Consider the following 27,905-nt stretch of genomic DNA (forward strand, 5'->3'; position numbering starts at 1 on the left):
GTCACCAGGACTCTGGGACAGAGAGAATTACTGTATGAAGAGGCATATACATACTGTCTCCATGTGAAGTGACTAGGACACTCACCTATAAGAACAGCTAGGTTCCGGTACCCACCTCAAGGAATATTGAAGTATCTTTTATGAAGTGGAATACCATTGACAAAGGCCAGAAAGAACAACTCACCCCAAATATCCTCCTGGGCTTTGTTCGGCTTTCAAAGGCTAATGAAGTATATGGAAGACTACCACAAATTGCCATCACAGTTGGAATAGACACACTGCATAGACACACTCTGTTCCCAGTTTCTAAATCAGCCAAGTAATTTCTATTTTCTTTATTCCCAGTTCAGTTTATATTTTCAATTCCACATGATTCACCTTCAAAACAGCAAGTTCCTTCCTGCCATTCATCTTGCCATTCTCACAGCACTAATTGCCCTTCCAGGATAAGATAAACCATATTCATTTCCCCCATTTTTGAGGTCATGACAAATATCCCTTACCTGCTTGCAAAACCAAACTAAAAGCTAATCTCTCCCCAGTGTCTACTTCAGCCAGTATTTCTTCCAATACATCTTATAATTAATTGACCTTGTTTATAACTATTTCTCCTCCCCTGCTCAGAAGCTTTTTCCTTTCCAGATAAAGATATTGTCCATTACTTGCACTGTAGTATATTATATTTATATCACCTCTACTTTGTTTTAAGTAAAATAGCTATTTCCCCAAAAAGAGCTAAGTTTGTGTAAAGTGGGATAGTGCATTTGCATACAAAATTGCAAGCTGTTTTTTAATGGCTTTCAAAATAAAAACACCTGATAATTAGTATTTTGTACAGGACTAAGTGTTGCTCTTTCTTGTCTGTTTTACTAAAACTAATATTTTGAACAACTGAAAACAACTGAGCAATTTAAATTAATTTTTCACCTTTACAAGTTTCTAACCCATCAAAAACTCTTTCATGGAACTAATATTTCAACTTAAATCTCAAAAATCTTCTGTTGTTTAACACAGTTCTGTATTTTGAATCATGCAAAATGAATCTTCTATAAATTATGTAATTTACAAAGTATGATATCTAAATATAATCTTGTAAGAAAGATATGATCTTGCATTTTCCGTGAGAACCTAGGTGTATTTGAAATTTTACTGTACAGCTGTAGTTAATTACACTGAGTAGTTAATTTTCACCATAAAGGATATGCCACACCTTATAATAAATGAGTGGTTGGTGACAAGTTTCTTTTACAGCCAGCTCATTAGAAACTTTCATAAAAAGTGGTGATAAGCAAGGGAGAAGTACAGCCAGGTTTCTTGGCTCAAAGGAGCTTGAAACAATTGTCCTTTATATCATAGATGACACAATATCTACTGAGAAAATGGGAGAAATAACACCAGGAGCTGATTCCCAATCATTTAACCATTAATCTCACTTCCTCCTTAAGTAAAGCCAAAGAAGTCTTTGTTTAGAATCAGTGACAGAGGAGAAAAAAAGTAAATGTTCAAAACCTGTGCAAATGAGAATTTTTTAGAAAAGATAGAGAAACACAATAAGAAGAGAATGCAATGGAAGCAAAGCAATCTGTCTTAGTGAAGAGAAAACTCTGGGAGCAAAGCAGTAGTTGCAAAATTATCTTGGAAGTGAGAAGTAGCAACAATTATACAAACACCTTGTTGCCTTTTATAAGGAACCATTAGAAATTTCAGAAGAAACAGGAAGAAACAAAGGGAATTCCAAAACAAAACACTACACCAATGATGGTGAGAGCAAGTAACTCTGTTTCTTTAATTTCAGCTATTTAGGCTTTTCCTGAAACACATGAAACATTGTAGCACAGTATTTTACATATTCATTGTAATTTTATGTTTATGTACTGCAAATATAATGAACATGTATTTGCATGTGTATCTCTCATTGATTAGGAAGCACTGCATGGGGAGCTTCTGTAAACATTCATGTAACAGAACATGGAAGATCATTCCTCAAGAATCAAGTCCCATATCTGATGAAACTAGGAATTTCTGCTACACTACGGTATTTTAGTCACTGCCTTTTCTCTTACTATCTCCTCATATAATTCTGAATAAAGAGAGGTCAACAAAACAGCAACTGTTTCTCTTACCGGAGTGAGTGCTCCTTCTGCTTGAGCTTCCATAGGACTTGTAGGAGTGGCTGCAAGAAGCTGTCCAGCAGCTCCGGACAGAAGTTCCAATTTATCTGTAAGCTGTTCGGAAGCAGCAGGATGACACTCCATGGCTAGAACAAACTCCACCCTTGAGGTTTGGTTCTTGGCATGGACACTGTTTCCTGCCCATCCACCCTGTCTGGGTTGCTCTTCTGGAGGGGTCTCCTCTAGAACTTGTAGTACCTCTGGCTCTTCATCTGAGGGACTTCCAGTCGTTTTGTGCCCTAAAGCCTCATTTGTTCTGAAGTCCTGCAAGTCCCGTTCCTTATCTATTATCACCCATTCCTTAGAATCAACCTCCTGCCTGCAGGAGCTTAAGTTGACAGCTACAAATCCATTGCTAACACCACCATCAACATGTTCTGGAGAACTAGCTGACACAGGCTTTGAAGCATCTGGAAGATATTCTTCATCATAGTGCCAAACATGGTCCATGCGGGTAGTCGCAGGAGCAGGAGTGGGTGTTTTCTGAGAAAGAGGAGGAACAGCAGCAACAGGAGTCTCCGCCGCAGCATTCAAGTCTTTCTGCATCTTCTCCAAACTTAAGAAAAGAAGTTAATATCTGAATTAGTTAAGAATCAATTAAATAATGTAAGCTACATTTGAGTTTTTTCAGTAGAGGAAAACTAGATTTATACAAAAATTTGTCGTCATATTTTAGAACAATCTACAATGGTTGAAAGATCCACAATTTGAGACAAATAACTGTGTCAAGTAAAAATGCACGGACGGTCTTAGAAATTTGCACATATTGTAAGTGTAATTGTAATGTAATGTATTGTATTGTAAATGTAATTACCAGAAGGGAGAATAGTGAGTGGATACCAGCTCAGTGGTGAGGCTACCACCAGATGTCCACTGTACTTAATTTATGCTACAAAGCAGAGACTCAAAGCAGAACAGAAGAAATGGATGTCTCCAGCAGCAGTTAGTAGATGCTTTCAAGAAGAATGTTATTGATTGTTTTGATTGATTCCTTATTTATGCTTTGCATAACTTGCTTCATCAAACAAATTCAAATTCATAACCCCCCTATGATGTATTTAGAAGGATTTTGCCACTGTCAGCATCTCAGCTGTCTTCTACTGTCCCCACTCAGCCTTTGCCTTTCAGTCAGATTTCACCGTGTCCTTCTCCCCTTATTCTTTCTACACATAGGCAAATTGACTGAATCTGTTCTCATGCATCTGTCTCTTCTCTACCTTCAAATTCCATTTTAAGACCTCTGTCTTCTATCAAGATTTTTTTATGTTGGTGTAACACCTTTGGGCGTAACTAAACCTGCGGCATGCAGGTAGATTTCTAACTTGACTTCATAACTCCACTTCTTGTAAACTGTTCTTCTCATGTCATATAATCTAATTCCATGTTACCTCTATTGAGCACCTGATGTCATCATTCTTATTTAGGATGAGTTGTACTGACTGTCAAGAGTATCCCACTGAAGAAAAGGTAATAAGCATCAGGATTACACCACTAGGTCTTGAAATAAAAAATTCTCAAGTGTGGAAGTCCGACTTTACCTGTACACTAGCAATAATCTTTCTTTAAAGAAGCTGCCAAGTGGTGAAATCCATTAATCGAGCAATAGTATGAACATAGTAAATACTTTGCTGTAGCTTGCATAAGCATAACTCAGCAGCTCCATTCCTGGTTTTCACACAATAGAGGAAAGCTGATAGTATCTTAACTACATACCCTGAAAAGATCTAAGCATAAAAATAAAATAATTTCTTTACCAGGTCTCAAGAAATTTATCAGTGTCTGGCTTTGACTCCAATGTTAGACGCTTCTCCAGTTCAAAGCTGTGAATTGAACGTAACTTTCGCACAAGTGGGACATCTCTGTCTAGCTGGGTGGTCTCTGAGCGAACACGAATTGGAGAACCGAGACTTGGTGCATTAAGCATTCCATTCACTGGTCCATGGCTGTTTTCTTCCTCTGTGGCAGCCTGTGCAAAAGGTAAAGTAAAAATGTAACTCACTAGGAGCAGCAAAACAGAGGAAGACAAGGTACTATGTGGTGAATACCATCCAGGTTTTCAGCCAGTGATAAGCCAATTTTTATTTGGAATGGTCCTTAAGTTCATGCCATAGTTAAGGCAGTTTAGATATGCTCTTCAGCACACACCTACAACAGACAAAATACTAGTAATATACTAGTTCTGGGCAGGTCTGAGAATGGGAGTCTCAAAAACCCAGTCATACACTTAAATTTATTCTGATACTTCACACCTACCTCTGAAATTTTCTTTAATAATAGTCTGAAACCTGGCACTTGGTAGCATCTTCAGTCTGCTTTACAGTCAGTTGCTCTTATTAAAGAGAAGTTAGTTTCCAAGCCGCCTTTATGATTCTCTGGAGCATATAACACTTATACACTAAATCTAGTAGATATTTCTGTGACTTAGACCTATGTTTTAGTCCAACCAGATTCTATCTTTCTCCCTCTTTGGTAAAAAAATAACCAAACAAATAAGCACTTTTGAAATTAGGCATCATGCCTTATTCTTTCCCACAATACATTTTTTGCTAGTAAACAAGAAGTAACAACCTCAAAACTAGACAGCTCTCCTAGCTAAAGAACATTTCAGTAGCAGATCCCTCTTCATGTTCAAAACATTTTTATATCAAGAAACAGGGCTTTTGCGTACGCGGCTTTTGCTTTCCCTATTAAACTGTCTTTATCTTAACCCATGAGTTTTCTCACTTTTACTTTTCCGATTTTCTCCCTCACCCCACCGGGGGGGAGTGAGTGAGTGGCTGTGTGGGTTGCTGGCTAGGGTTAAACCATGACATTGTATATTCAGTATCTAACTTCTACACATGCAAGATGCAGGAAATTTGCTTTGGTTTCATTCAGTAAGCAAGAATCAGAATCATGTCTGAAGAACATGAATAAACTACAGAGAATCTCAAATTATCAGCGATCTACTATCCATCATAAAGACCTGATAAAGTGACACAAGGCCCAAAAGCTTGTCTGCTTGTTCCAGTATATAAATCACTAATAAAATGTGTTAGCTCTACCATAAATCTTGTTTTCTTAGACCATTCTGGCTAATCAATATTAGTAAAACTGCATTATTAATTATATCTTATATGCGCTATGAGGACAGGAAAGTGTTCAAAGATGGTCTTCACAATGCAGATTTGTAAGTACCTTACAGATCCCTAGTTTTATTTTGTTTCTGTTTGCATCCATTTCTTCCCAAACGTCTTTTTCCTGAGGACGCTGATGCCCAGGGGATCCAGGTAGTTTCTCTGGTGAGACACCAACAATACCATTCTCTCCATCACTGAGCTGTTCATCAGGAAACACTTCATCTGTGTTTTCTCGCAGCAAATCTCCAGGGATAGGAGTGGCATTGGCAATTCTACAAAAGTAGTTTTAAAAAAAAAATTGGAAAGGTAAAAATTTTGAGACTCTAATGTGTTTCTTGAAATTATTTTCTACTCTAAATTATTTTCTACTCAAAATTATTTTCTACTCTATTAAAAGAAAGGTAGAAACAAAAAATTACAAGCAAAAACATGCTTCTGTAGAAAACTAAATCTTGTAAATTATTTAATATAAAAAAAACCCCTACTTCTTGGCTTTCACAATTTATGTTTCTTTAATTCAGGCACATAACAAAAGGTGTAAATGAAAAAACAATCACTTAAAAGCTGGGTTTTTTAATGTTTTCAAAGCAACTTCTGAGAAAATTTGTTAGAGATCATGTCCAGGCTCAACTTCGCTCCTGACTGTTCTACACAGATTTTTCTATTAAAAAAATTAATGGCAACTTTCATAATATAGTTTCCTTTTCCCCAAAATTTGGTAGAATAACAAAACATACTGTGTGAGGAAGAGAGATCACTCAGCAAACTAAATGCAGTTTTAATCACTATTCTTATCAAAGTGCTATTTTAGCCCAAGTATTGATAATCAAAACATAAGTATAACACTAACAAGACGTTACATTTTAATGAAAGTTCTGTAGTCCCATTGACTTGGGGCTAAATAGGGCTAAGGCTTAGCTCAGTATCTGAAACTGAAGCAATGCTATTCCTAAAAAGTGAATGGTCAGAAGGTCAATTAAAAGTCATTCCTTTACAGTTACCAAAATTGTTAACTGCAGCCAAGACTATCAATAACTCCAGCGTGATAATGGGACTGAATGATACACAAAATTCTTGTCAACTTCAGTGTGTTCAATAGTGCACACCATACAACTGTGTAATATTAACACACCAGATAATGTCCTGACTGACATTTATTTTAACACTTTTTTTTTTTTTTAATTACCTCAAAATCCTGGGAATTTAATATATTCTACATGAAATTCTGGCATTTTTCAGCCTCACTACACTGTCAAAACTCCCACGTCACAACCTTTGTGACTCTTAGATAAAAAGTTGATCTACTCAAGGCCTAGAACAGGCACAAAGTCTTCCTCCTCACCCATAAACACCTCTTACATTCTTCAGTCCCCTGAGATGAGTATGGGTATTATTAAACATCACATCTCATCCAGCTTGCTTAATTACAGAACATCTCAAAGACCACATTAAATATTATTTTAAACATGACCAAAATCTATTTCCAAATTTCCTATAAAATCCATTCATTTTTCAAAGTTGTAAGGAAATTGCAGCTAGTAGTTTATTCCAAGCTTACAGAAAACAATGGGTTTATTTCCAGGCAGTTAGACTCAGGACGCATCATTTAGTTTCACGAAATATGATTTAGCAAAGGATGGACTAGCAAATTCACATGCAATTTCCTGAGCTACTATTTTTTATTGCTATAAATTTAGGACTGCAGTGCTGATCTTTCATGATAGTATAAACAGGAGCCCTAAAAAGGGAAATACTTCAAATGCTCCCAAACCTCCATTCCTCTATTTATTCAACATCCTGCAGAAAAAACCTAAATTATGGAGGTAATTTCCCTTTGGTACTCTGCGGCTGCTTTTCAAGTGACCACAATGTGCATAGATACCCAATTGCAGCTGGAGTAAGACGAGTGTGTAACTGAGGTGTGGTTGAAGTTGTTGTTGTTGTCAGAGAGCCATCAGTTCCACTCTTCTCCCAGTCAAAAGGGTCACTTTCAATAACCCCAAATGTTTTCATGCTGTTGTCAAACACAGACATGAGAAGCTAAAAATTAAGAAAAAAGTTAATAAGCTTCATTTTTGTCTAAGAGACCAAGCAATTAAGAAATATCCTCCTGTAATACTTTAACATGTCTCTTCTTGAAGATTTTGACTGACAATTTTCTAAAAAAAGGACAGAGTTCTTTATATTAACTATTTCTCATTTTCCAAGGTTTCAAAGTGAAGATATGCAAAATTCTGTTTTATTTAAAAAAACAACAACAACAAACACATCTGCGTTTTTAGCAGTAGAGGCAAAGAAACACCATAGGCTTCCATAAAAAGACAGAAACACACACACACACACAGAGGCATGACTACATTGCTGCAGAACAGCATCCAATGGCTCTCCAGCAGAGGAAGATAAAAGAATATATTTGGTAACACCATTAGAAACCAAGGAAATTAATGAGGAATATGGAGGGAAGGGTACTGATTTGCTAATTAATACATTTCTGTCATTTAGAACCACTTATCATTTACTTTATCTAATGCTGACATTAATCCCACAGAAATGTCACACTGGAAGCTTTCGAGCCTCATTTTATGCTATGAAAACGCATCTAGAACAATTTGTGTCCATGACAGAAAAAGAAATTGCATCCACTTTCCTCTCCTTGTGAAAAAACTGTCTCCTTCTAGTCACTGGTGGGAAGGCTGTGTCCATATCACATCATCTCTTACTCTGTAACATTTCTAAAGTGAATCTTTTTTTTTCCCAAAAAGCTAAAAATTTAGTTTTCATTCCTTCTTCCAGTCTAGGATGCTGAAAATTTTTCTCTGGCCTCCTTTAAAAACACATACCCTTTGGCAACTTAAAATGGATGGGAAGTTTGGATCATTTTTCTTGTATAAAGTGGTCATATCCATTTTATCCTTGCTCTCAAGAACCTTCGGTGTGCCATCTATCCCAGTCAGTTCTGAAACCCTACTGAACTGCACAAAGCCATAGTTTACTCTCTGTCCCATACGTACTCTCCTTTATTGTCCTCTTCCTGTAAACCTTAAAAATGACTTCAGAGACACTGCTTAAGGTCATTCTCCTTTAAATCTTCTCTACAATTTCTGCTATAATGCAAATACAAACTCAAATGCTTAATGATGTCAGGAGGCTGAGGCAATGTGTGCATAAATACCTGAATAAAATAAACCTATCTGACATTGCCAAATCAAATGTGGATTCTAGGCCTATGTGATGAGCTTTTTACACTGTAAACTCTTCAAAGCACAGATCTTGACCATGCACGTTCTTGTTCGGTGCCTAACCATAAATATGAACAATGAATGATACGTATCGAAGGTATGAATAGCATTGCTACAACAAATACTAGTTAAGAGAGACCAGAGCTTAACTGACCATGGAAAGTAAAGCACTTTCTCACCGCTCTAAATAAGACCACCTCTAAAGCACATGAGCAAGACCGTGTCAGAAGGCTCAGGCTGCAGCTACACAACTGCAAATGTTCCATGACCAGAGGACTGTAAATTACTGGGCTGTCTCTATCATGGAGAAACTGTCCTAGTATCACATTAATCCCTGAGTGCATGTGCTGTGTTAGATACAAGTAGATCACAGAAAAAGGTTTTGCAAAAAGATGCCTGTGTATGTGTTTTATCATTCAGGATATATACTGTAAATAAAACATATTTACCAGTCTACAATCAAGGTTTTTCTACACAACATCAAAACTTCTGCAATCAGTAATTTTTACCACAGAAGAAAAAAATAAATCCGAGTCATCTTTGTAACTAGGCATACAAAACACTCAAAACTTTCTTAACCATTTTCCTCACTTAATTGTAAACTATAGGAAAAATTCCATGGAAATTTGTAATAGAAAAGGAAAAAAATCAAGGTATTTATTTTTCAGGAATGCTGAACATCATCTGTATTTGTAAATAAGATTTTTTTACATTCAAATTTTTGCACAAAAATTGATGGGTTTTTTTTGCAAATGTTTAGATGAACATACCAGTACATTTAGAGAAATTCACTTACAGGAAATTAGTTATCCCTTGAGATTTTCAGGTCTTATTTTGAGTCTTATATATCTCGATTTCTCTGTTAATCTTACCAAGTAAAGCACAGGAATAATTCTTACCAAAGTTACAATTCCAGAATTATTCAGTTGAACCAATTCAGCTTGCACACCAGCAGAAAACCATTCCCTCTGGTTTTGCTGAGGGAATGGTTTGAGTTGAACAAATGCACAGAGGCAGACAGGTAATGCAGGTGGGAAGCTGACAGGAACATGTGTTTCTGGGAGCCAGAGGGAAGGCACACAGGGACAACTTGTCATGGTGTGATGTTAGATCAGTTCAACTTCTCCCACAGTTTGTGAGACTGAAAAAACTCTCAGTCTCTCCCTCCCTGCTTTTCCTGAGCATTCCTCTGCTGCTTTCCACATACTGGTATAGAACAAAGTTCTATCTTTGAGTTTTATTTATTGTTAAATCATGGGTCAACACTGAGTGAATAAGACACATATTCTATAGCACATCCTCTCGGCACCTATCAAGTTATCACCGAGCTGAGGCTGTCCAATTTCAGCAGGCAATACTCTCTTAAAGAAAGAAAAATGACTAGGTTTGTGGTGATCTCTGTAGGCAGTACTTCAGTCTTAAAAACCCACCATGGCTGCATGTTGTGCTCTAGCTGTATAAATTGTCAGTGCTGAGCTCCAGATTTTGGCAAACTGCCAGAATGACTATCACTGAGAAAACAATCTGATCGATGTTAACTTAAGGAGCACCCACTAGAGGCTACGACAGTAGGACAGCACCTGATCCTAACAGAAAACTGACTGCAAAGCAACTGTCAATTGTTTTTAGAAACTTAACGGCCTTACTCTTCACAAATGGAAAAAAATGACATCTTTGAACTGCAAAGTTTCTGTGGCACTAGATGGTCATTAAAATAACCTTATGGTGGCACAATCCATAATCACTACCAAGACTACACAATGCAATCAAAGGAAATTGAAGATGAAACAGCATAAAATTCTGCTATTTAAAAATCAGAAAGACAAAATAGTAAAAATGTTTACCTGGTAATCAGGCTTTGTAAAGTAATCCAAATTAGAAATGTGATCCAGAAAGATGTTGAATTCTTGAGGAAGATGTTTCAACATAAGTCTGTGCTCGTACCTTTCTTTAATGGAGCCCACTTGCTCCTAGGAGTAAATAACACAACAAACATTAACACGCCTTCATTCTCTGCTACAACATATTCACTTTGTATCTTACAGCCATTGAATACACTACTGGCCAGAAAGATGGTACATTACAGTACATTACATAAAGTACATTACACTGAATAGTACTGAAGAAGGCCATTCTACATCAGATAGCAAGGTAAGAGATTCTGTCATTGCCCTCAGTACACATGCAAAATAATGGATAAACTTCAAATTCAATATGAAAAGCCATTTTATTTTCTGCTGTGTTTGAATGCTGCCTGATATCAAGGGCTGTCATTAGACACTCCAACCCTTCTAAAAAGCGTGTTTTAAAGATTTAAATATTGTATTGCAGCATCTGAACTTCAGTCACTTTTTCATGTATGTTTGGTCATCACAGTATATTGTGTAAGATTAGTAAATCCCGTTTAGTGTAAGATGAGAAAATCAAAACCAAAAAAGAGATGCTACGTATATACCACAGTCTTCTACCAATGCATAAACCACATCAGAGAGTAACCTTGTTTCAATCTAATTTCAAAAGAAGTTGAAAGAATAATAGGCTAAGTAGACGTTGTTTCTTCACATACCTCACCTGTGATATATGACTAAAGGCACTACTGCATATTGACTGATTGACTTTTGTTCACCAGCAAATAAGAAATGCCCATTTCACAAATAATCAAAATAGGTAAGACATTCTAAATGTGTGATAGGTGAAATCAAAAAGTATGCAAGTGAAAACAGGAAAATGAAATAAGTGGCATATATACACATACTTTTGCCTTTTAAAACATTCGCAAACTAGAAGCACAGTCCACTTCCTGCCTAGAACAGTTCGTAAAATTGGATTGCTTTATATACCATGACACTAGCAATGAGAACTAACACTAGAAAACACTGGAAAATGTGATGTTAAAATTAATGAACCAGTGATTCTTAGTGGAATCTTTATCACAGCATTTGCTTGCAATCCAGAAGTGCCTGTGTGCTCCCTTGTGCTCTTTGGTTTCACTTCTAGGTTTACCTTATCTTTTATCTTTCTCCAAGGCAGTTGCCCAACCACAAATTCCACCAACATGTAGAACAGGGACCAGAGGTCATCATGCCGACCCATTTCCTGTAAAAAAGGAATATTATTCTAATGCATCTTACAAATACCTATAAGACAAAAGGGAGGATAGATTCTTTACTGCTCTGAAGACTTAAATTATTATAAATAAAAATTAATATAATCAACACTGCAAAACAAGTTCATATAGTTAAATCCAGCAACTATTTTAAGTAGAAACATACAAGTTGCGTAGAAGATACAGAGAAACAAAACAGAAGTTGAAGTGTGTTAAAATAACATTGCAAATCTCTATACTGGAAGAGCTGTTTATTCAGATTCCTTTAGTGTATGATGTTAAGACGACATACTGAACATTATGTATTTTATAAAACTCAGTAACTTCACCTTTTTAATTTATTAACTTACAATACAGTTGAACACCAAATGTAACTATTAAAACCACTATTATTTCTACAACAATAACTTTTTTACCCTCGACAACTGTAAAGTATATTATCCTTTCCCAAAATTTATAAGTATTTATTTCTACATAATAAATACACACATAAGAATACAAAAAAGGAAGTCAATAGCAACTGCATTACTGACTGCCTTCAGCTACATGAGATGGATATGATCTAGATTGAGATACTCACTCTGTTTCTATGAGCATTGATTGATGCATATCGTACTGTTCCTCGAAAACCAGCAACAGCTCGTGGCTGTCAAAGAACAGAAAAAGACTCTTATTGTCAGAAATAAACCCTCTGACTACTTAACTTGGCATCTACAAAGTAAGTATGGAGCCACAACAAATATCATTTGAGACTTTTTGTTTTATTTCAATTTACCATGTTTCTACAAGTTTTCAGTGGAAATCCAAGTAGGCACCACAGTGACATATGTCAGAGTTTTTTAAACCATCTACTCATGTCAGTTTTTGTTCTCCACAGGCATCAAGTCCTGTTTACCTCATCCCTCAAAAAAGCTATATGGCAGAACTATTTTTTCTCCAATAATGAAATTATTTCTTGGTTTTAACTATTAGAAGTTTGAGGTTTTAAATTCTGACAGGATCTAAACTATAATGGTTTCTTCCACTTTGCTAAAATACACCAATATAATGTGGTATGAACAGACAACCAGCTATTTATTGAAATGTGCTAGTGACATTTTCACAAATTATTTTCTGAACTAGCAAACCAATCAATTTTTTGAGAAATTCCAAAAGCAGGGAAAGCCACAGGTAAGGCTCAAAGCTGTGGCTGAGCAATAAATAGCAAGGGCTGCACTACAGGCACCAATTAAAAATATTTCTTTTTTTTCTAGTTTCTGAATACCAGCATTTCCTCCCTGACACTCTAGATATTGTATGATCATAAGGTGTTTTATAATCACAGAATATGTTTTCTCATCCTTCTTTCCTTCAAATAAAATGTTACAAAAAGAATTATATAATTGATAATAGTCATAATTACTACATACTTACAATTTAAAAAAAAAAAAAAAAATCAAACCACGGTGTTATTACTTTGCCTAAGACAGATATCCAGTCCATGTTACCCCCTTAATAAGTCATTCTATATAGAGAGAACTGCCAGAATTGCTAAATTTGCTTTCTTTCACACAGTCTTATCTTCCCAATCAATAATTCTTTTTGTTTAATAATTCTTTCTAACAGTGAATGTGAGAAACTTGAATTATCTTCCTCACCTCTGACTTGTACTTAAAGGGGTATTGGTGATCTGTCTGCCTGCCCCAGGCTCATGACAATTCTTAAGATTTTAAAAAATTTTGCACAATACATTGAAAAGTCTGGTTTGATATACATACAAAGATAACCACAATAAAAAATTATTACCCTATTAAGATAAAACACTTCAGACTCTCTCCACCTATATATATAGAGAGAGAGGTATAATTTCCTCTTATCCACCAAGAGACGCTACACTGAGAGCTATCATTTAAGTATGTCAGGAGCTGCCATTACTGTCAGTAACCCTATCAATTAAATCCAGCAGGATTATGCAGCAACACCTTTAAAAAGCATTCCACAGCCCATATAGTCACTGCCTGCTAGCATGGTATGATGACAGCTGGACCAATGTCAGTTAAGCTGGAAAATATTTTCTAGGATGTTCTTAAAATGAGCAGGTTCTCAGACAATATTCCATAAATCTTAGGTTTTGCATGTTATCATAAAGTTTAAATGGTGCTCGGAAACATTTTGTGTTCAGGCAGGACAGACAATTGACTTACTATCTTAAATCTTGTAAGTATATCATATTCCATACTGAACATTTCCCTGAAATGAAGCATAACACTGTAGTTGCAGAAATTTCACAGTACCATTCAATTATAAAAAGAATAGCTCAAAATGCTTTGGAACTGCTAAATTTCAGGAGAAACTAAATTTTTCAAAAAAAGGACTTAGGTCTCCTTCTTAGGAGACTTAAGATTGGCAAACCACCCAAGTAAGAATAATATAGCATTGCTACCAAGACAGTTAAAACACAGATAAATTTCCAAAAAGATGCAGTTTGATGAATAGTGCTTCTTCAGAAGGGCACTGAGAGCTTAACTTTAAAACACCTGGAAATACAAATTCAGTAAATCCCAAGAGCATAAAGTTTCAGAAAATGAAACCCAATGCTTGCTATCTTCAGCCTCTGGTCTGAATGTTAAAAAGGAAGGACTATATTCAGTTTTACTAAGTTAAATATTTAAATTCTTCTGAGAATACTGAAAAATATGAAAACTAGGATGAAATGAGGCTTTCATTCCTAGGGTAACAACTTCAATTTCTACTTGATAACTCGCACAAAAACGTTCCAGTTGCTTGACAAGGAAATAAAAAAAAGAGTAAGAAATGGCATATGGAATCTAAATTATCCCATACAGTTTACAAAAACTAACAATCTGACCTATTCCAGTTCCATCTTCGGGAAAAAAGTCCATATGAGGAATTTCATTGTGTACCAACTCAGTTGCTTTTAAATGTTAAAATCACTGCCATCCTTAGACATTCCTATGAAATTATTTGCCCTAAGATGATTTCAATTATCTGAGAATCACCTGGCTGGGGCGGGAAGGGGGGACTTGGGGGGGGAAGCATGAATGTTGTTTCTATATATTAGTTTATCATGAAATGAATTCTGAATTCTTTACCCCAGCAAGAATATCTAAATGCTTTTACAATCTCTTGCCTTAAAGTGTAGTTTGTGTAAATCTGACTTAAGAGCATATGTAACTGTGTTACATTTTAAGACACGATGAAATACCTTTTAGTAATGCATCTGGTCACTATTTAATAGTGGTATTACAATGCCACACAACAACAATAAATTAATTCTATTGTGTCACTAACAACATGAATGATGGCTCTAGTAGCTCAAATCAAGTTTGCCCAATTCAGAATAGAATTCATAGACTTCTGAGCGTTTGCAAAACTTCTGAAACTGTTTCAGAGCTCTTTATGCATCTCACAACGGCTCATGTAGTAAAAGATAAATATTACAGGCAATAATAGAAACTTCCTGAATGATTCACCGCATTTTTTCAAAGAAAATCCCCTTCTGCTATTACTGATCATGTTAATTTGTTTTTAGACACCTCCAAATTTTTCTTATCTGAGCTCACCTGCCACCAACTGAAAATAAAAAAAGAGCCTTGCAGAAATATTGTTTATAGTATTGTCTTCCAGATGCCTTATCTAAGAAAGCTGCTACCACAACAATTGAGCTTCCTTAAAGCAAAGTGGATGTCCTTGTTGAAAAAAAAAAGCTTAATAGGTCCATTTTTTTCAGTCATTACAGGTGACCTATTAAGACAACCAACAGCATCTATGGCATTTTTGGAGCATATAGCTGTAAAGGGCATTTGTACTAAAGAGATGGTGAATCCTACATTTGAATACATCTGCAAATTCCACTGACACTCTTGATTAAAATGGATCATGTCTATGTTCCTTTCCATGACAAATGCCATAACCAAGATTCTCCTGTTTTTTCACTTGAAATTTAGTAGGGTTTTTTTCTTATCAGTCATAGACTGGGACCAACTGCCACATCCAGGTGCTGTCTCAATTGCAGGGATCCATTAACAGTCCACTCAGCAGTGGATTCCATTCTTCACCTCTTCCATATTTAACAGCTTTATTTAGCTTGCATTCATTTCTATCTATTTATGGCAACTATTGTTATCATGTTTTTCCTTCAGATAGAGTAAGAAAGCTTTTGAAATAGACAACTTTCAAATTGGCACAGGAAAAAATGGGAATTAGGGAAGAGTCCTTAGATTCTGGAGTCATACTTTCTGCAGAAAAAAGAATTCCTAAAAAACTCTGCCTTAAATCCCAGGTATTAAATTAGTGGTAATGGCCATACAGATCACATGATTTAGTTCCTTTATTAGAATAAGGGATATAATTTCTAAGAAGGCTAGAGTTCTTCTATACTTATATTTGACACAAAACATACTTTGCAAATCTTATACAAAACTGTAACTTGTTTAGATCAGTTTACATGAAAAAGTTTTTTCTAACATAATTACCTCAAGCAGTGATCTGGAATTCAGAGTTGTCTCATCACTAAATTCTTCAAATGTAAGTTAAAATAAATTATTTTGAAGATATATGCATATGAAGCAGTTCCAATTACTATGAAGAATTTTTCTACACATAAAGGTACTTTTTAATGTAACATCAGTTTTCTTTGGAGGTGGCCCTGCCCTGGAAACACATGACAATGTCTTAGATGAACTACATGCAGGAAATTAGGAGCTCCTAGAGAAGTGAACTATTTCCTCTAAGCACGCAGGTTTGCAGATTCTTGGGAGACACTATGCTTATAAACCTGTCTATGACTGTTACTTCTTTGGAGGGGCTGTGGAGGAGGCAAATCACACTCCTTAGCTCAGTTCAGTATCTCTAGATAAATGCTGTGGGTTTATTGCTCTGGGCAATGTTGGAAATGTTATGCAGAGCAAAAAGTTAACTTTTTTCTGCTGTCATAGAAACTAGATAATAAAAATAAAACAATAATGATTCTTTACATTATATCTGACACACACCATGGTTTTTCCTATCAGTCAGGCAATGACTGAGAATTCTTAGGTGTCTTTAGCTTTTGGATTGAGAAACCAGCTCAAGCAGTGAACCCACCTTCTAGGTGTTCCCTCTAAAGCTGAGTTCTAAAGTGCATAGGGGGGTGGGTAGAGAAGCAGCCACCTACATTACCTCTATTTCCCTTCCTTAAAGGCAGAATCCTCCTTTCTTATCTTTTCCCTTTAAAAAGTCAATTTCCTAGTTCTTTTACCCGACAGGAATATATTTCCAGGATTGGAACTATACACATTTCCAATTCTTTGGAACCTTTTTTCATACCAAATGGCTTCCACGATTCACATTCCCATCCCCCCTTTTTTGCAATAACTAAAACGTCAGTGTGTTATCAACATTATTCTCATACTAAACCCAAACCACAGCACTATACCAGCTACTAGGAAGAAAATTAACTCTATCCCAGCTGAAACCAGGACAGTATCTACCCCTTATTCCATGCCATCTCCGTCATGCCCGGGTTCTACCCTTTCTAATACATTCCAATTAATCACCACCACTTTCCCTGTCTTTTGATATATACACACAGATATCATTCCCGTGGTCTATGGGCCATCCCTCTAATATGTCCGTTGAGTTCAGTCCATGACTTTGGGCTCCATCAGTCATAACAGTCCTTCAGGGCAGGAGAGATAGTGTGTGGTGTTGGATTGTTGCATGCTGAAGCCAGTTCTGGTTCCATCACCACTGCACTTTGCTTGGTTTCATCCAAGTTCATTCTTCATTAATCCAGGTGATTCTTACTGTAATACATTGATATGGCATATAGCAACCATAAAAGTGATGACATACAGTATTATATAGCAATTAAGATCATCCCATTCAGTTCACACATGAAGTTCTAGCGTGTTCGGCACAGCAGCACTCAGTGGCAGTGAGACTTCATTCAGGCCATGATAATCTACTGTTAGTCTCCACCCTCCATTAGACTTTTGCACTGGCCACATGGGACTGTTAAAGGGTGAGCAAGTCTTACTGATCACTCCTTGGCTCTCCAGTTGACGAATCAGCTCATGGATGGGAATCAGGGAGTCGTGGTTGGTGCGATATTGCTGCTGGTGCACTGTTGTCGTAGCAATCGGCACCTGTTGTTCTTCGACCCTCAGCAACCCCACAACAGAAGGGTCCTCCGAAAGACAGGGCAAGGTGGACAGCTGTTTAATTTCCTCCCTCTCCAAGGCAGCTATACCAAAAGCCCACCAGTACCCTTTTGGGTCCTTGAAATACCCTCTCCTGAGGCAGTCTATGCCAAGGATGCACGGAGCCTCCGGGCCAGTCACAGTGGAGTGCTTCTGCCGCTTATTCCCGGTTAGGCTCATTTTGGCCTCCAATACAGTCAGCTGTTGGGATCCCCCTGTCACTCCAGAAATACAGGTGGGTTCTGCCCCTTTATAGCTTGATGGCATTAGGGTACACTGTGCACCAGTATCTACTAGAGCCTTATACTCCTGTGGGTCTCATGTGCCAGGCCATCGAATCCACACAGTCCAGTAAACCCAGTTGTCCCTTTCCTCCACCTGGCTGGAAGCAGGGCCCCTCTAGCCCTGGTCACAGTATTCATTACCCACTTCTTGTACCTATGAGTCAGAAGTTTCTTCATTAAAATCAGGAGTAAGATCAGCTCTTCTACTCTGTCTGAGGAACTGTCCACTGGAAACTGGAGCAGCAATTTTCCTGGAAGAACCCCCTTGTGTGATTGTTTTTCCTTGCAACTCACATACCCATGCTTCTAGGGTCAAGATAGGTTTTCCATCCCATTTCCTCATGTCCTGTCTGTGGTCATGCAGGTAAAACCACAGGGTGCCCCGTGGTGTGTACCCTCTATATCCTCTCTCTTGAGCAGAAGAACACTGACTCCTAATAGCTGAGACACTGGTCTGTACAGGTGGGGAGTAGGATCTATCCTCTTTGAGTTGCTGGACCAGCTTCTCCACAGCTGAGATGAGGGAGGAAGAGATACTTTCTTCGTATTCCCGCAGTTGGCTAGCTGCTTCATCCACTGTTGATCCCTCTATATCTTTCCAGGTCAGTATTGCCATTGAGTTGGCATACGATGCAGGGGCACTCCGTACCAACTTCCGCCACATGGGCCGTGTGCACTTAACTTCATCGGGGTCTTTGGGTAACTGCTCATTGTTCAGGTCACCATAAACAACCTCCAGCACAGCTAATTCCCTCAGGTAATGGATACCTCTCTCCATGATGGTCCATTTGCCTGGGCAATATATAGCATCTTCCTTGAAGGGATATTTTTCCTTCGTAGCCAACAGGAGTTGCCTCCAGAGGCTGAGGGGTTGTGCCCCTTTTCCAATCGCTTTGTCAATGCCCCCTTCCCTAGAAAGGGATCCCAGCTGTTTGGCTTCCTTACCCTCTAATTCCAAGCTACTGGCCCTGTTATGCCAGCATTGGAGCAGCCAGATGACAACATGTTTGCGTGGACAACGGCTGAAATCTTTTTGCATATCTCGTAGCTCACTCAGGGATAGGGATCGGGTGGTTTCTGTCTAGTTCATGAGTTCTTCCTCTTCCTCTCCCTGTGATGGCCCTGCTCTTTCATCCTCTCTTTCTAAATGAGCTAAATCTTGCTTCCAAGATTTCTTCTTGTGTATAGGGGCGACTGATACCAGCACAGGTTGGTTCCCTGGTTCAGCCGCAGTGCCTGTCACAGGGGTGGAGTAACCGCAGTATCTGTTGCCGAGGTTGGAGGAGCCATGATGGCTGTCATTGAGGGGGTTGGAGTAGCTGCGGCGCCCGTCACAGCAGGGGTTGGAGTAGCTGCGGCACCCGTCACAGCAGGGGCTGGAGTAGCCGCAGCACCTGTCGCTTTGTTGTCAGATCCAGACACCTTCTCTTCTCCTTGAGGGTTCTGAATAGTGTTGAGCAGGGCTTGGTAGGCATGGGCCAGGCCCCAGCACATTGCAGTGATTTGTGTCTCTCTGGAATTGCCAGGGTGACAGCATAATTTTTCCAAATGTTTTACTAGTTTTTCAGGATCCTGCACTTGTTCAGGGGTGAAGTTCCAAAACACTGGAGGTGCCCACTGCCCTAGGAACTTGTCTGTACTATCCCACACACCCTGCCACTCATAACTATCCAGCCTCATGGCAGATCTCTGGATGATATTCTTAAATTTTTTATTAATCTTAGACAAAACTGAAGCAATATTCCCAAGCAGTACCAATAAAAGTATCTTAACTACCTAAGGATGTTCAAGATACTTAAAAGTTACTGTAATGAAGGAGGAAACATCATAGAAGGTAGCAAAGGTGCTATTCTATATTTCCTCCATAAAAAACCTCTCAGAGGAAGAAGTATAATTGCTAGTTATTTCCATGAGGTGTTACCCAAAGTACAGTAATGGTTTCAGTACAGAACTTAGATACCAAATGAAACTCAAGGTCACTGTTTTAATAACAAATCTCCCAGGCAAAACATTGCTAATCACTGCAGAACACAGCAAACTGCAAAAACCAACACCAATCTTTAACATGTACAGCAAAAAAAATGAGCATGGTGTAGATCAGGTAAACTAATATCAAGAACAAATGAATCAGTATCATGACCCGCAACTACTAACAGATCTAAATTCCTTAATATGCTCTGGTTAATCTATTATTATCTCAAACCCTTCAAGCCCCACGTTGGGTGCCAAAAAGGACTGTTGTAGTTTAGCTTCAGTCAGCAATTAAGCACACAGCCGTGTGCACACAGCCGCTCACCCACCCTCCCCCCCCCCGGTGGGATGGGGGAGAGAATCAGAAGAGCAAAAGGAAGAAAACACATGGGTTGAGAAAAGAACAGTTTAATAATTGGGGAGCAGGGGGGGACACACGACAAAACCCAGGAACAAAACAAGTGATACAACTGCTCACCACTCGCCAACTGATGTCCATCCCCAAGCAGCAATCACTACCCCCCAGCCAAGTCCCTCTAGTTTATATACTGAGCATGATGCTATATGGTATGGAATAGCCCTTTGGCCAGTTTGGATCAACTGTCTTGGCTGTGCCCCCTCCCAGTTTCTTGTGCACCTGTCAGAGCATGGGAAGCTGAAAAGTCCTTGACTAGTGCAAACATTACTTAGCAATAACTAAAACGTCAGTGTGTTATCAACATTATTCTCAGACTAAATCCAAAACACAGCACTATACCAGCCACTAGGAAGAAAATTAACTCTATCCCAGCTGAAACCAGGACATGGATATAGGCTTTGCAATCTTATTTAATGCCTTGCATGTGTTAGCACCAGTTTAAAGTAAATGAAAAATTCAGCTTTCATCTGGGTAAGGAAAGATCAAGTAGTTGAAATACAATTGCCATTACAATTTATTATACATCTCAGTTAGTTTTCACTGTACGTACAGCTCTTCAAACCCACACTTCTAGCTCTATATAAAAACCACATCAGACACTAATAACCAAGTACTTGCACTTAGAACTCTTTATCGACCCATCTCCTACCAGTTGTCAGGATGATACATTATTTGGACTCAGATCTACCTAAGCAGAAGTTGTGATTTCCAAAAATTGATTGCAGCTGTCTGATCCTATGCTACCTAGTTCCAGCAGAAGCTGAGTAACAAGCTGAGTTAACATCTAACAGTACAATTAAATTTTGCTATTGGGTTCTAACAGACATGTGGTGACAAATAAAAATTTAACTCCAACTGCCTGTGCTATAAAGAGCATCACCATCTCTAAGACAGCAATATTTGATACGCAAACCAGCTCCTGAGCTACTCAGTTTTCAATCTGGAGTATTTACTTAGTCAATGTGATGCACTAGCTGAAAATGGCAATCGTTCCAAAGCCAATTCATGAGCAGACAAAAAGTCTGGTGGGCTGGAGGTGGTAATAACCTGCTAAGTGTCTGCCACAAACCTGAACTTACTGCAGTGAAAAAATCACACAGGTTAAATCTGCCATGTGTATGTTTGCTTTGCTCTGTGCAATCTTTCTTCTTCCTCTCATACCAGGAGCTGAACCAGAGATTACTGTAGGAGGAAGACTACCTACGCAAGCCAGCTAATGCTCTGGCAGAGAATTTCCCCAGACAGCAGAATATTGTTTTATTTATCGCTGTAAATAAAACTTGTACGGTTGTTCTGCATTATGGGAAGTCCTGTGCTCTTAGCAGACTGGAGAACCAAGACCTTCATTTTTAATTATTTTATACATATCATATTTAGTATTTATAATGATAATACCATGCATTAAAGAGTTGCATCAATGCAGTAGTAGACTTATTTCAGTAGTAGACTTATTTTCAACTAAGGATGAGAAGCAAAAGGTCTCAAGCAAGCTAAGGTACATAAAATAACACACTTTCCTTCTTTTAAACTATTCAAAATATTTTTTCATAACTCAGCAGAGAATTTAGTCCATAGCTCAGAAAGAATTAGAAACTAAAGTTTCTGGTTTGATTTTGGTTTGCTTCTATTTTCACCAGGAAACAAATTTGACTGGATCAAACTATCTGTCTTTCCTCTATAATAGCTTTTAATTTGAAACAAATAGGACAGCTCTCAAAGACTTTCAGTTCCTGCAAGTTTAATGAAAATTAGTGATTAAAGACAGAACCCAAATTAGTACCTTGACATAGAGGCAGACAGTTAAAATGCAATTAAAATGGCTCACATCCGTCTTAAGAGACACCAATCAGTTGGTCAATCAGCATGCATTTTAGATAGCAAGTAAGCACATGCCTAGTCCCAAAACTGCAACTCTGTACTGGTCAGAAATGTAGGGTGTAGTATGAAGCTGAAAATACTATGGAATTTGGAGGGCATAAGGGAAGCAGCACACAAAACCATAGGAAAGCAGTAAGTTTCACCATTCATACAATAATTTGATTTTTTTCAAACATAATATCAAATCTCAGTGGAAAAATTATTTCTCTTTTTTTTTTAAAGGACTGTTACAGCCCATTCCCCTAAGCATCTATCAGTTCTATAGAAAATAAAGGAACTGCTGTATCAGAATATAGAACAGCGATACAGCACACCAGAATTTCTAAATTAAATTGTTCAATGATTGTTTGGATATGATATCAGTGTTCTGCACACCACAGGAAAGGGAAAAAAAAACAATATACCCCAACAATTACAAAGTATTGTATTATGAGAATTAAATCTTTCTCGTATCTCAACCATTTATCAACCTGTTCCTTCAGTCAGGATATTAATAGATTGTGCATTCTTTTTATTTTTCACCCAAAAACCCAAACACCAGGTCACAAAAAATCTTCCTCTCAAAGAAATAACCATACGTTATTTTCTTCAGTTTTTCATTTCATTTAATTATTGCAAGAATAGTCCATAAAGATGTTACAAAATAATATCACACCACATGAAATTCATAAATTCATTCTACTTGTGTCACCTTCTAAGTCAATTCATAATGCTCTTTTTTCATCTTTTACATTAACTCACTACCTGCCTTTTTCACCTTGTACTATCACACACAAGATACCAGCTGTCTGTCTCTATAACACTGATTTCCTTCATTTCTTCTTTGTCAGTAATACAATCAGACTTGCAAGGATCATGTTCAGTGGATGCTGAAAATGCTACATCTATACATCATAAGACTGTGCCTTAAATAATCTCCCTCTATGTCCTTGAAGGAGGTTATGGCAGACAAACATAATAAATAGTGTTACACTGGTAGGTATAACACAGCTGTATCATTATAGCTGCATAGGTATATCACTGGTAGATATATCACAGCTATGCATTACTTCAAAAATTTTTGAAACCTAACAATTTAATAGTTATATTAATCTCTTTATTAAAAAATAATGTCTGCACAAACTTCTCCAAACTAACTCCCTTATCTTCCCTGTAAAGTTATCACTAATTCAGAAATGGAGCCTCAAATGACTACATCATAATTCTTTCAACTCATGCAGATTCTTGCTTATAAAACCAATAAAACAAAGGGCTCTTGGCTTAGTCTCTCCAGCAAATAACCATTTCCATGTAGGACATTTTGACATAAAAATCTAAACCTTCTTCAGTTTCTCCTGGGATTTAAGACAAAAAAAATAAAGATGAATTAGGCTCCATCTGTCTTTCTTGACTTAGATGACATGAGGGAAAGAATTAAGGAGTATGTAAAGGTTATTTAAGAATGAGGCTGTATGTTTACGTCTTGCATTGAACGGCTCTGATACGATATAATAATTCCTTTGCTATAGAACTGAAAGTTATAATATAGTCATCTTAGACTCTTCAACAGAACTCCATTTACTGAAACAAAGCTTTTTCTCTTTAAAGTAGTTCGTTTTTTAATAGCTATCAACTATCAAATGCTTAGCTCAAAATTTAGAAGGAAATCTTGCAAACCTCATCTATTTCCAAAAATATATGTAATGTAGTCTGACTGATGCAGATTTAGTGAAGAAAAGCTGAAAGCATACTTTCATACTTTTAAAACATTTGTTCTTTAGACATTTTCTTTGTTCTACAGTAGCAAAATGTACAAAATCTAATTTTATAGACAGGAAAAGGCAGAAGTGGGCTATAACGGGAAGGACTAGTCAGGTTTCCAAAAAATTACCCCAGTCTTCTCTTCCAATGCTACTTTTGAATCATTATTTATTAATAAAAATATTTATTTTAGAGACAAAGAACATACAGTAAATAGTTTCCAACTCTATTTTCAGGAGCTTACAGCATTCTATTTGGCAGCTGAACTGTATCACATACATCTTTATTGCTCCTCCTTTTATTTGTGCCACAATAGCTGAACTGATTTTGCTAATTGCTGTGAAACACACAATCAGTGCAACATTATTCAAATAAAGATTTACACACTAAAGATTTAAAATATTCCTTTGTTTATAATTTCTTGTTCATTCTATGCCTTTCTGCTGATTTATAGAGTTCGGTAGAAAACTATTACTTATTTTTAATGTTTTACAGTCCCCGTTCTTGAATCTTCCCAAGAAGTGCTGAAGAGGAGTGAAGAGAGGTGGCTGTTAGGAGGCTGATCTCAAAATACATGATTAAGATACCTGTCCTATGGTTCAAGCTAAAACTGCAACTTGCCAATTTATTCCATCATGTCGAACTCCCCAGTAAGCCAGTAACAATGAAAAACTGGACATAATTTAGCTTTGTTGCATCACACCCCACTTCCCTGTCATGTCTTCTTCCTCCCTTCATATAGATTAGAACAAATATTTCTAAAAATTATTTCAAGAAGCAGCTGACCCAGTGCAATGCTCTACAGACACAGACACTACTTTTGGTCCCAGAAGAGCATAGTGGTCTTCCCAGGCTAGATAGCCCACACAAAGCTTCACACTAATACAGCTGATCTACTTCCAGATTTAAAGTTCACTGAGGCATTTACGTGACACCTTTCAGGTTATCACCAAATGTTTTTTCTTCTTTGTTTCAGCACCTGCTATCTTTACTTCTGCAGTAGAGAGGGAATGGGGCAGGTAAATAATATGCATTCTCAGTCACCCTTTTCCCTCTCCTCCTCCTCCTGTTTTTTTCCCTTGCACTTTCTGATACCTCATACACTCCATTTCTCTCCCTTATTTCATGAAATCTAATCACAGACCTGGGAAGGAATAAGGGAAAAATCTGAAGTGATTTGGTAAAGATCGGTTGAAAGAATTTGATAAGGAGGAACCACTGCAAGTTACATTGCCATTTAATGCCTGACATTACTTCACTGTGTTCAGTGCCTTCTTCACATTAATTTCTGTCTTCATTAGACAAACAATGTAGAAATTAATAAAAAGAATTCTGGTTTTAGGATTGCCCAGTTACAAACATTTCATCCTGGGAACTACTCATGCCAAATTTTACCATACACAGGTCTTTGCTGTGTAACCATTAGTGTTGAGGTGTTCAGTACATCATGCATAGCTTTCGTGCAATTGCTTGAGGAGGAAAGGTAACTTTTTGTCACTTCCCTGCTCCAAAAAATTATGTTGCAAGATAATGGTGTGTTCAGTCAAAGAGACAACTTATGAAAGGTCTACTCTAAAGAATATCAATGTGTAAAAGTCTCAGAGGACTATTATACAGATAGGAACTTATTAACACACATTTTGCTTCCTCCAGCCAGCATCCTTCCCATAATTTGAATCTTTCTATGACAGTAAGGAGGAGAGGGTAATGTGTTATTAGTCTGGTACAGCAGTAATGAAGAGAACCCCTTGCTGAACCTGAGCAGATTAGCACCGTAGGAGCACTGGAAGGCTCTTGAGTGCTTCTTATGCCATGCCTGAACAGTTACGTAGCTCTTGCTCCATGTCACAGGGTGCCTCCATGCTAAGCTTGAGAATGCATGCTGAACTATTCAAGTTCTTGTGTTTTTCAGAAACAGGTTGGGAAAAGGATAAACGGGAAGGATAAAACAGGATTATCTTAAGGTTAAAATTCCTCCTTGTTACATACCACATATAGTACCATAGCACCTACAACTGCAGAAACACTTCTTTGTCACATTCATCACTTGCAGCCCGGACAACAGCAGCCTAACTACACAGCAGTGCAATTATTAGTGAGACATGACTCCAGTAAACTCTACTCACACAAGAGTGACAGTGAAAAGAGGAGGCTAAAAAGAAGTTGTTGCAATAGCTGATAAGGAAATAACCTAAGGATTGATGAAAATTTTATCAGAAGAGAGAAGGCATGTGGATAAATTTTAGAGAAGTTTGCATAAGTTTCAGTGAGAAAATATTACGATTTAGTGACAACTTGAAGGTAAAAATGAAATGAAGAAGAGGAGCTCAAAAATTGTATTGCAAGTTTAAGTGACAATACATGTTAAATATGAGACAGGCAGTATGGCTGAGGAAGATGAGATTTCAAGAGGAAAAATAAGTATGATTTTACTTGTTTAGGTGCAAACATGCAATTCTTGACTAATCACATCCCTGTGTAATGTACTGCTAGGGACCGAGAGAACATTACTGAGAAAAGATAGCATAAGGTAAACGCCAGCAACAAAACACTTCTCAACAGGATGAAACCACCACTGAACAGTACATTTAACAAAATTACATGGACCATTACCCTGCAGCATCTGGCTTTCAACAGTTTTAGATAGGTTTGGAAGAGAGGTCTTTTTAGACCAGTTAACATATTTTAGCCAATTATTTATTATATGCTGAATATGGACCACTATGAATTGAAACAGCTCCCTGGAACTTTTTTGTACTATTTAATTATTTTTCATATAATCCACTGCCATTTAATAACTGTACTCATAAAACATGTCCTAGTTGTCCTTGGATTTTACTTTAATCTGTGTCACTCTAAGCAGAGAATGTATCAAGGAACTGCTGAAGATACAATGTATCTTCCTGCTCTTTAAAAACAACCAAAACCCCATAAATTTCACAGTTTTCTGGAGTTGACCAAAGTGCTGCCAATCATTTAAATTTAATAGGCGGTCTCAATTTAATCCAAATTTTAATCCAAATGCAATGTTCAGTAACTATGCTTGAACAACTTCCAGTATATAGACTCCTATTTATAATAAATGCATGCATTCAAGGTATTATTCAGGAGTAGTTACTGACACAGATTCTAAATCATCAGTAGGGCAAATAAAGAAAACTGCACGAGTTTTAGTCAGTACTATCTGTGGACCACTTCTAAGACTTTTTTCTTAAAGTAACAGCAATGCTTGCAGATCAGAATCACAGAATTGTATAGGTTGGAAAAGACCTTTAAGATCATCAAGTCCAACCGTAAACCTAACACTACCAAGACCACCACTATACCATGTCCATAAGCACCTCATCCAAACGTCTTTTAATACTTCCAGGGATGGTGACTCAACCACTTCCCTGGGCAGCCTGTTCCAATGCCTGATAACCCTTTTGGTGAAGTAAAATTTCCTAATATCCAGACTAAACCTTCCCTGGCACAACTTGAGGCCATTTCCTCTCGTCCTATCACTTGTTACCTGGGAGAAGAGACTGACCCCCACCCTACTACAGCCTCCTTTCAGGTAGTTGTAGAGAGCAATAAGGTCTCCCCTCAGCCTCCACTTCTCCAGGGTAAACAACCCCAGTTCCCTCAGCCGCTCCTCATAAAACTTCTGCTCTAGACCCTTCACCAGCTTCATTGCCCTTCTCTGGACATGACCCAGCACCTCAATGTGTCTCTTGTAGTGAGGGGCCCAAAACTGAACACAGTATTCGAGGTGCGGCCTCACCAGTGCCGAGTACAGGGGCACGATCACTTCCCTA

The 27,905-nt window shown here is 37.6% G+C and overlaps 1 protein-coding gene across 4 annotated transcripts in view; it reads right to left on the reverse strand.

The window, feature by feature from the left end:
• Window positions 1-27,905, reverse strand: part of TTBK2 (tau tubulin kinase 2) — a 111,322-nt gene that overhangs the window by 28,148 nt on the left and 55,269 nt on the right. For all 4 annotated transcript variants that reach the window (XM_072864905.1, XM_072864902.1, XM_072864904.1 and 1 more), the window contains 7 exons: window positions 12,216-12,281; window positions 11,533-11,625; window positions 10,374-10,499; window positions 7,173-7,330; window positions 5,349-5,562; window positions 3,926-4,137; window positions 2,124-2,727 (listed from right to left, as the gene is read on the reverse strand). In XM_072864905.1, coding sequence (XP_072721006.1) covers window positions 2,124-2,727; window positions 3,926-4,137; window positions 5,349-5,562; window positions 7,173-7,330; window positions 10,374-10,499; window positions 11,533-11,625; window positions 12,216-12,281 — 1,473 coding nt within the window. The remainder of the gene's footprint in view (window positions 1-2,123; window positions 2,728-3,925; window positions 4,138-5,348; window positions 5,563-7,172; window positions 7,331-10,373; window positions 10,500-11,532; window positions 11,626-12,215; window positions 12,282-27,905) is intronic.

The sequence above is a fragment of the Ciconia boyciana genome, chromosome 6 (assembly GCF_034638445.1).
Source record: "Ciconia boyciana chromosome 6, ASM3463844v1, whole genome shotgun sequence".
Taxonomy (NCBI): domain Eukaryota; kingdom Metazoa; phylum Chordata; class Aves; order Ciconiiformes; family Ciconiidae; genus Ciconia; species Ciconia boyciana.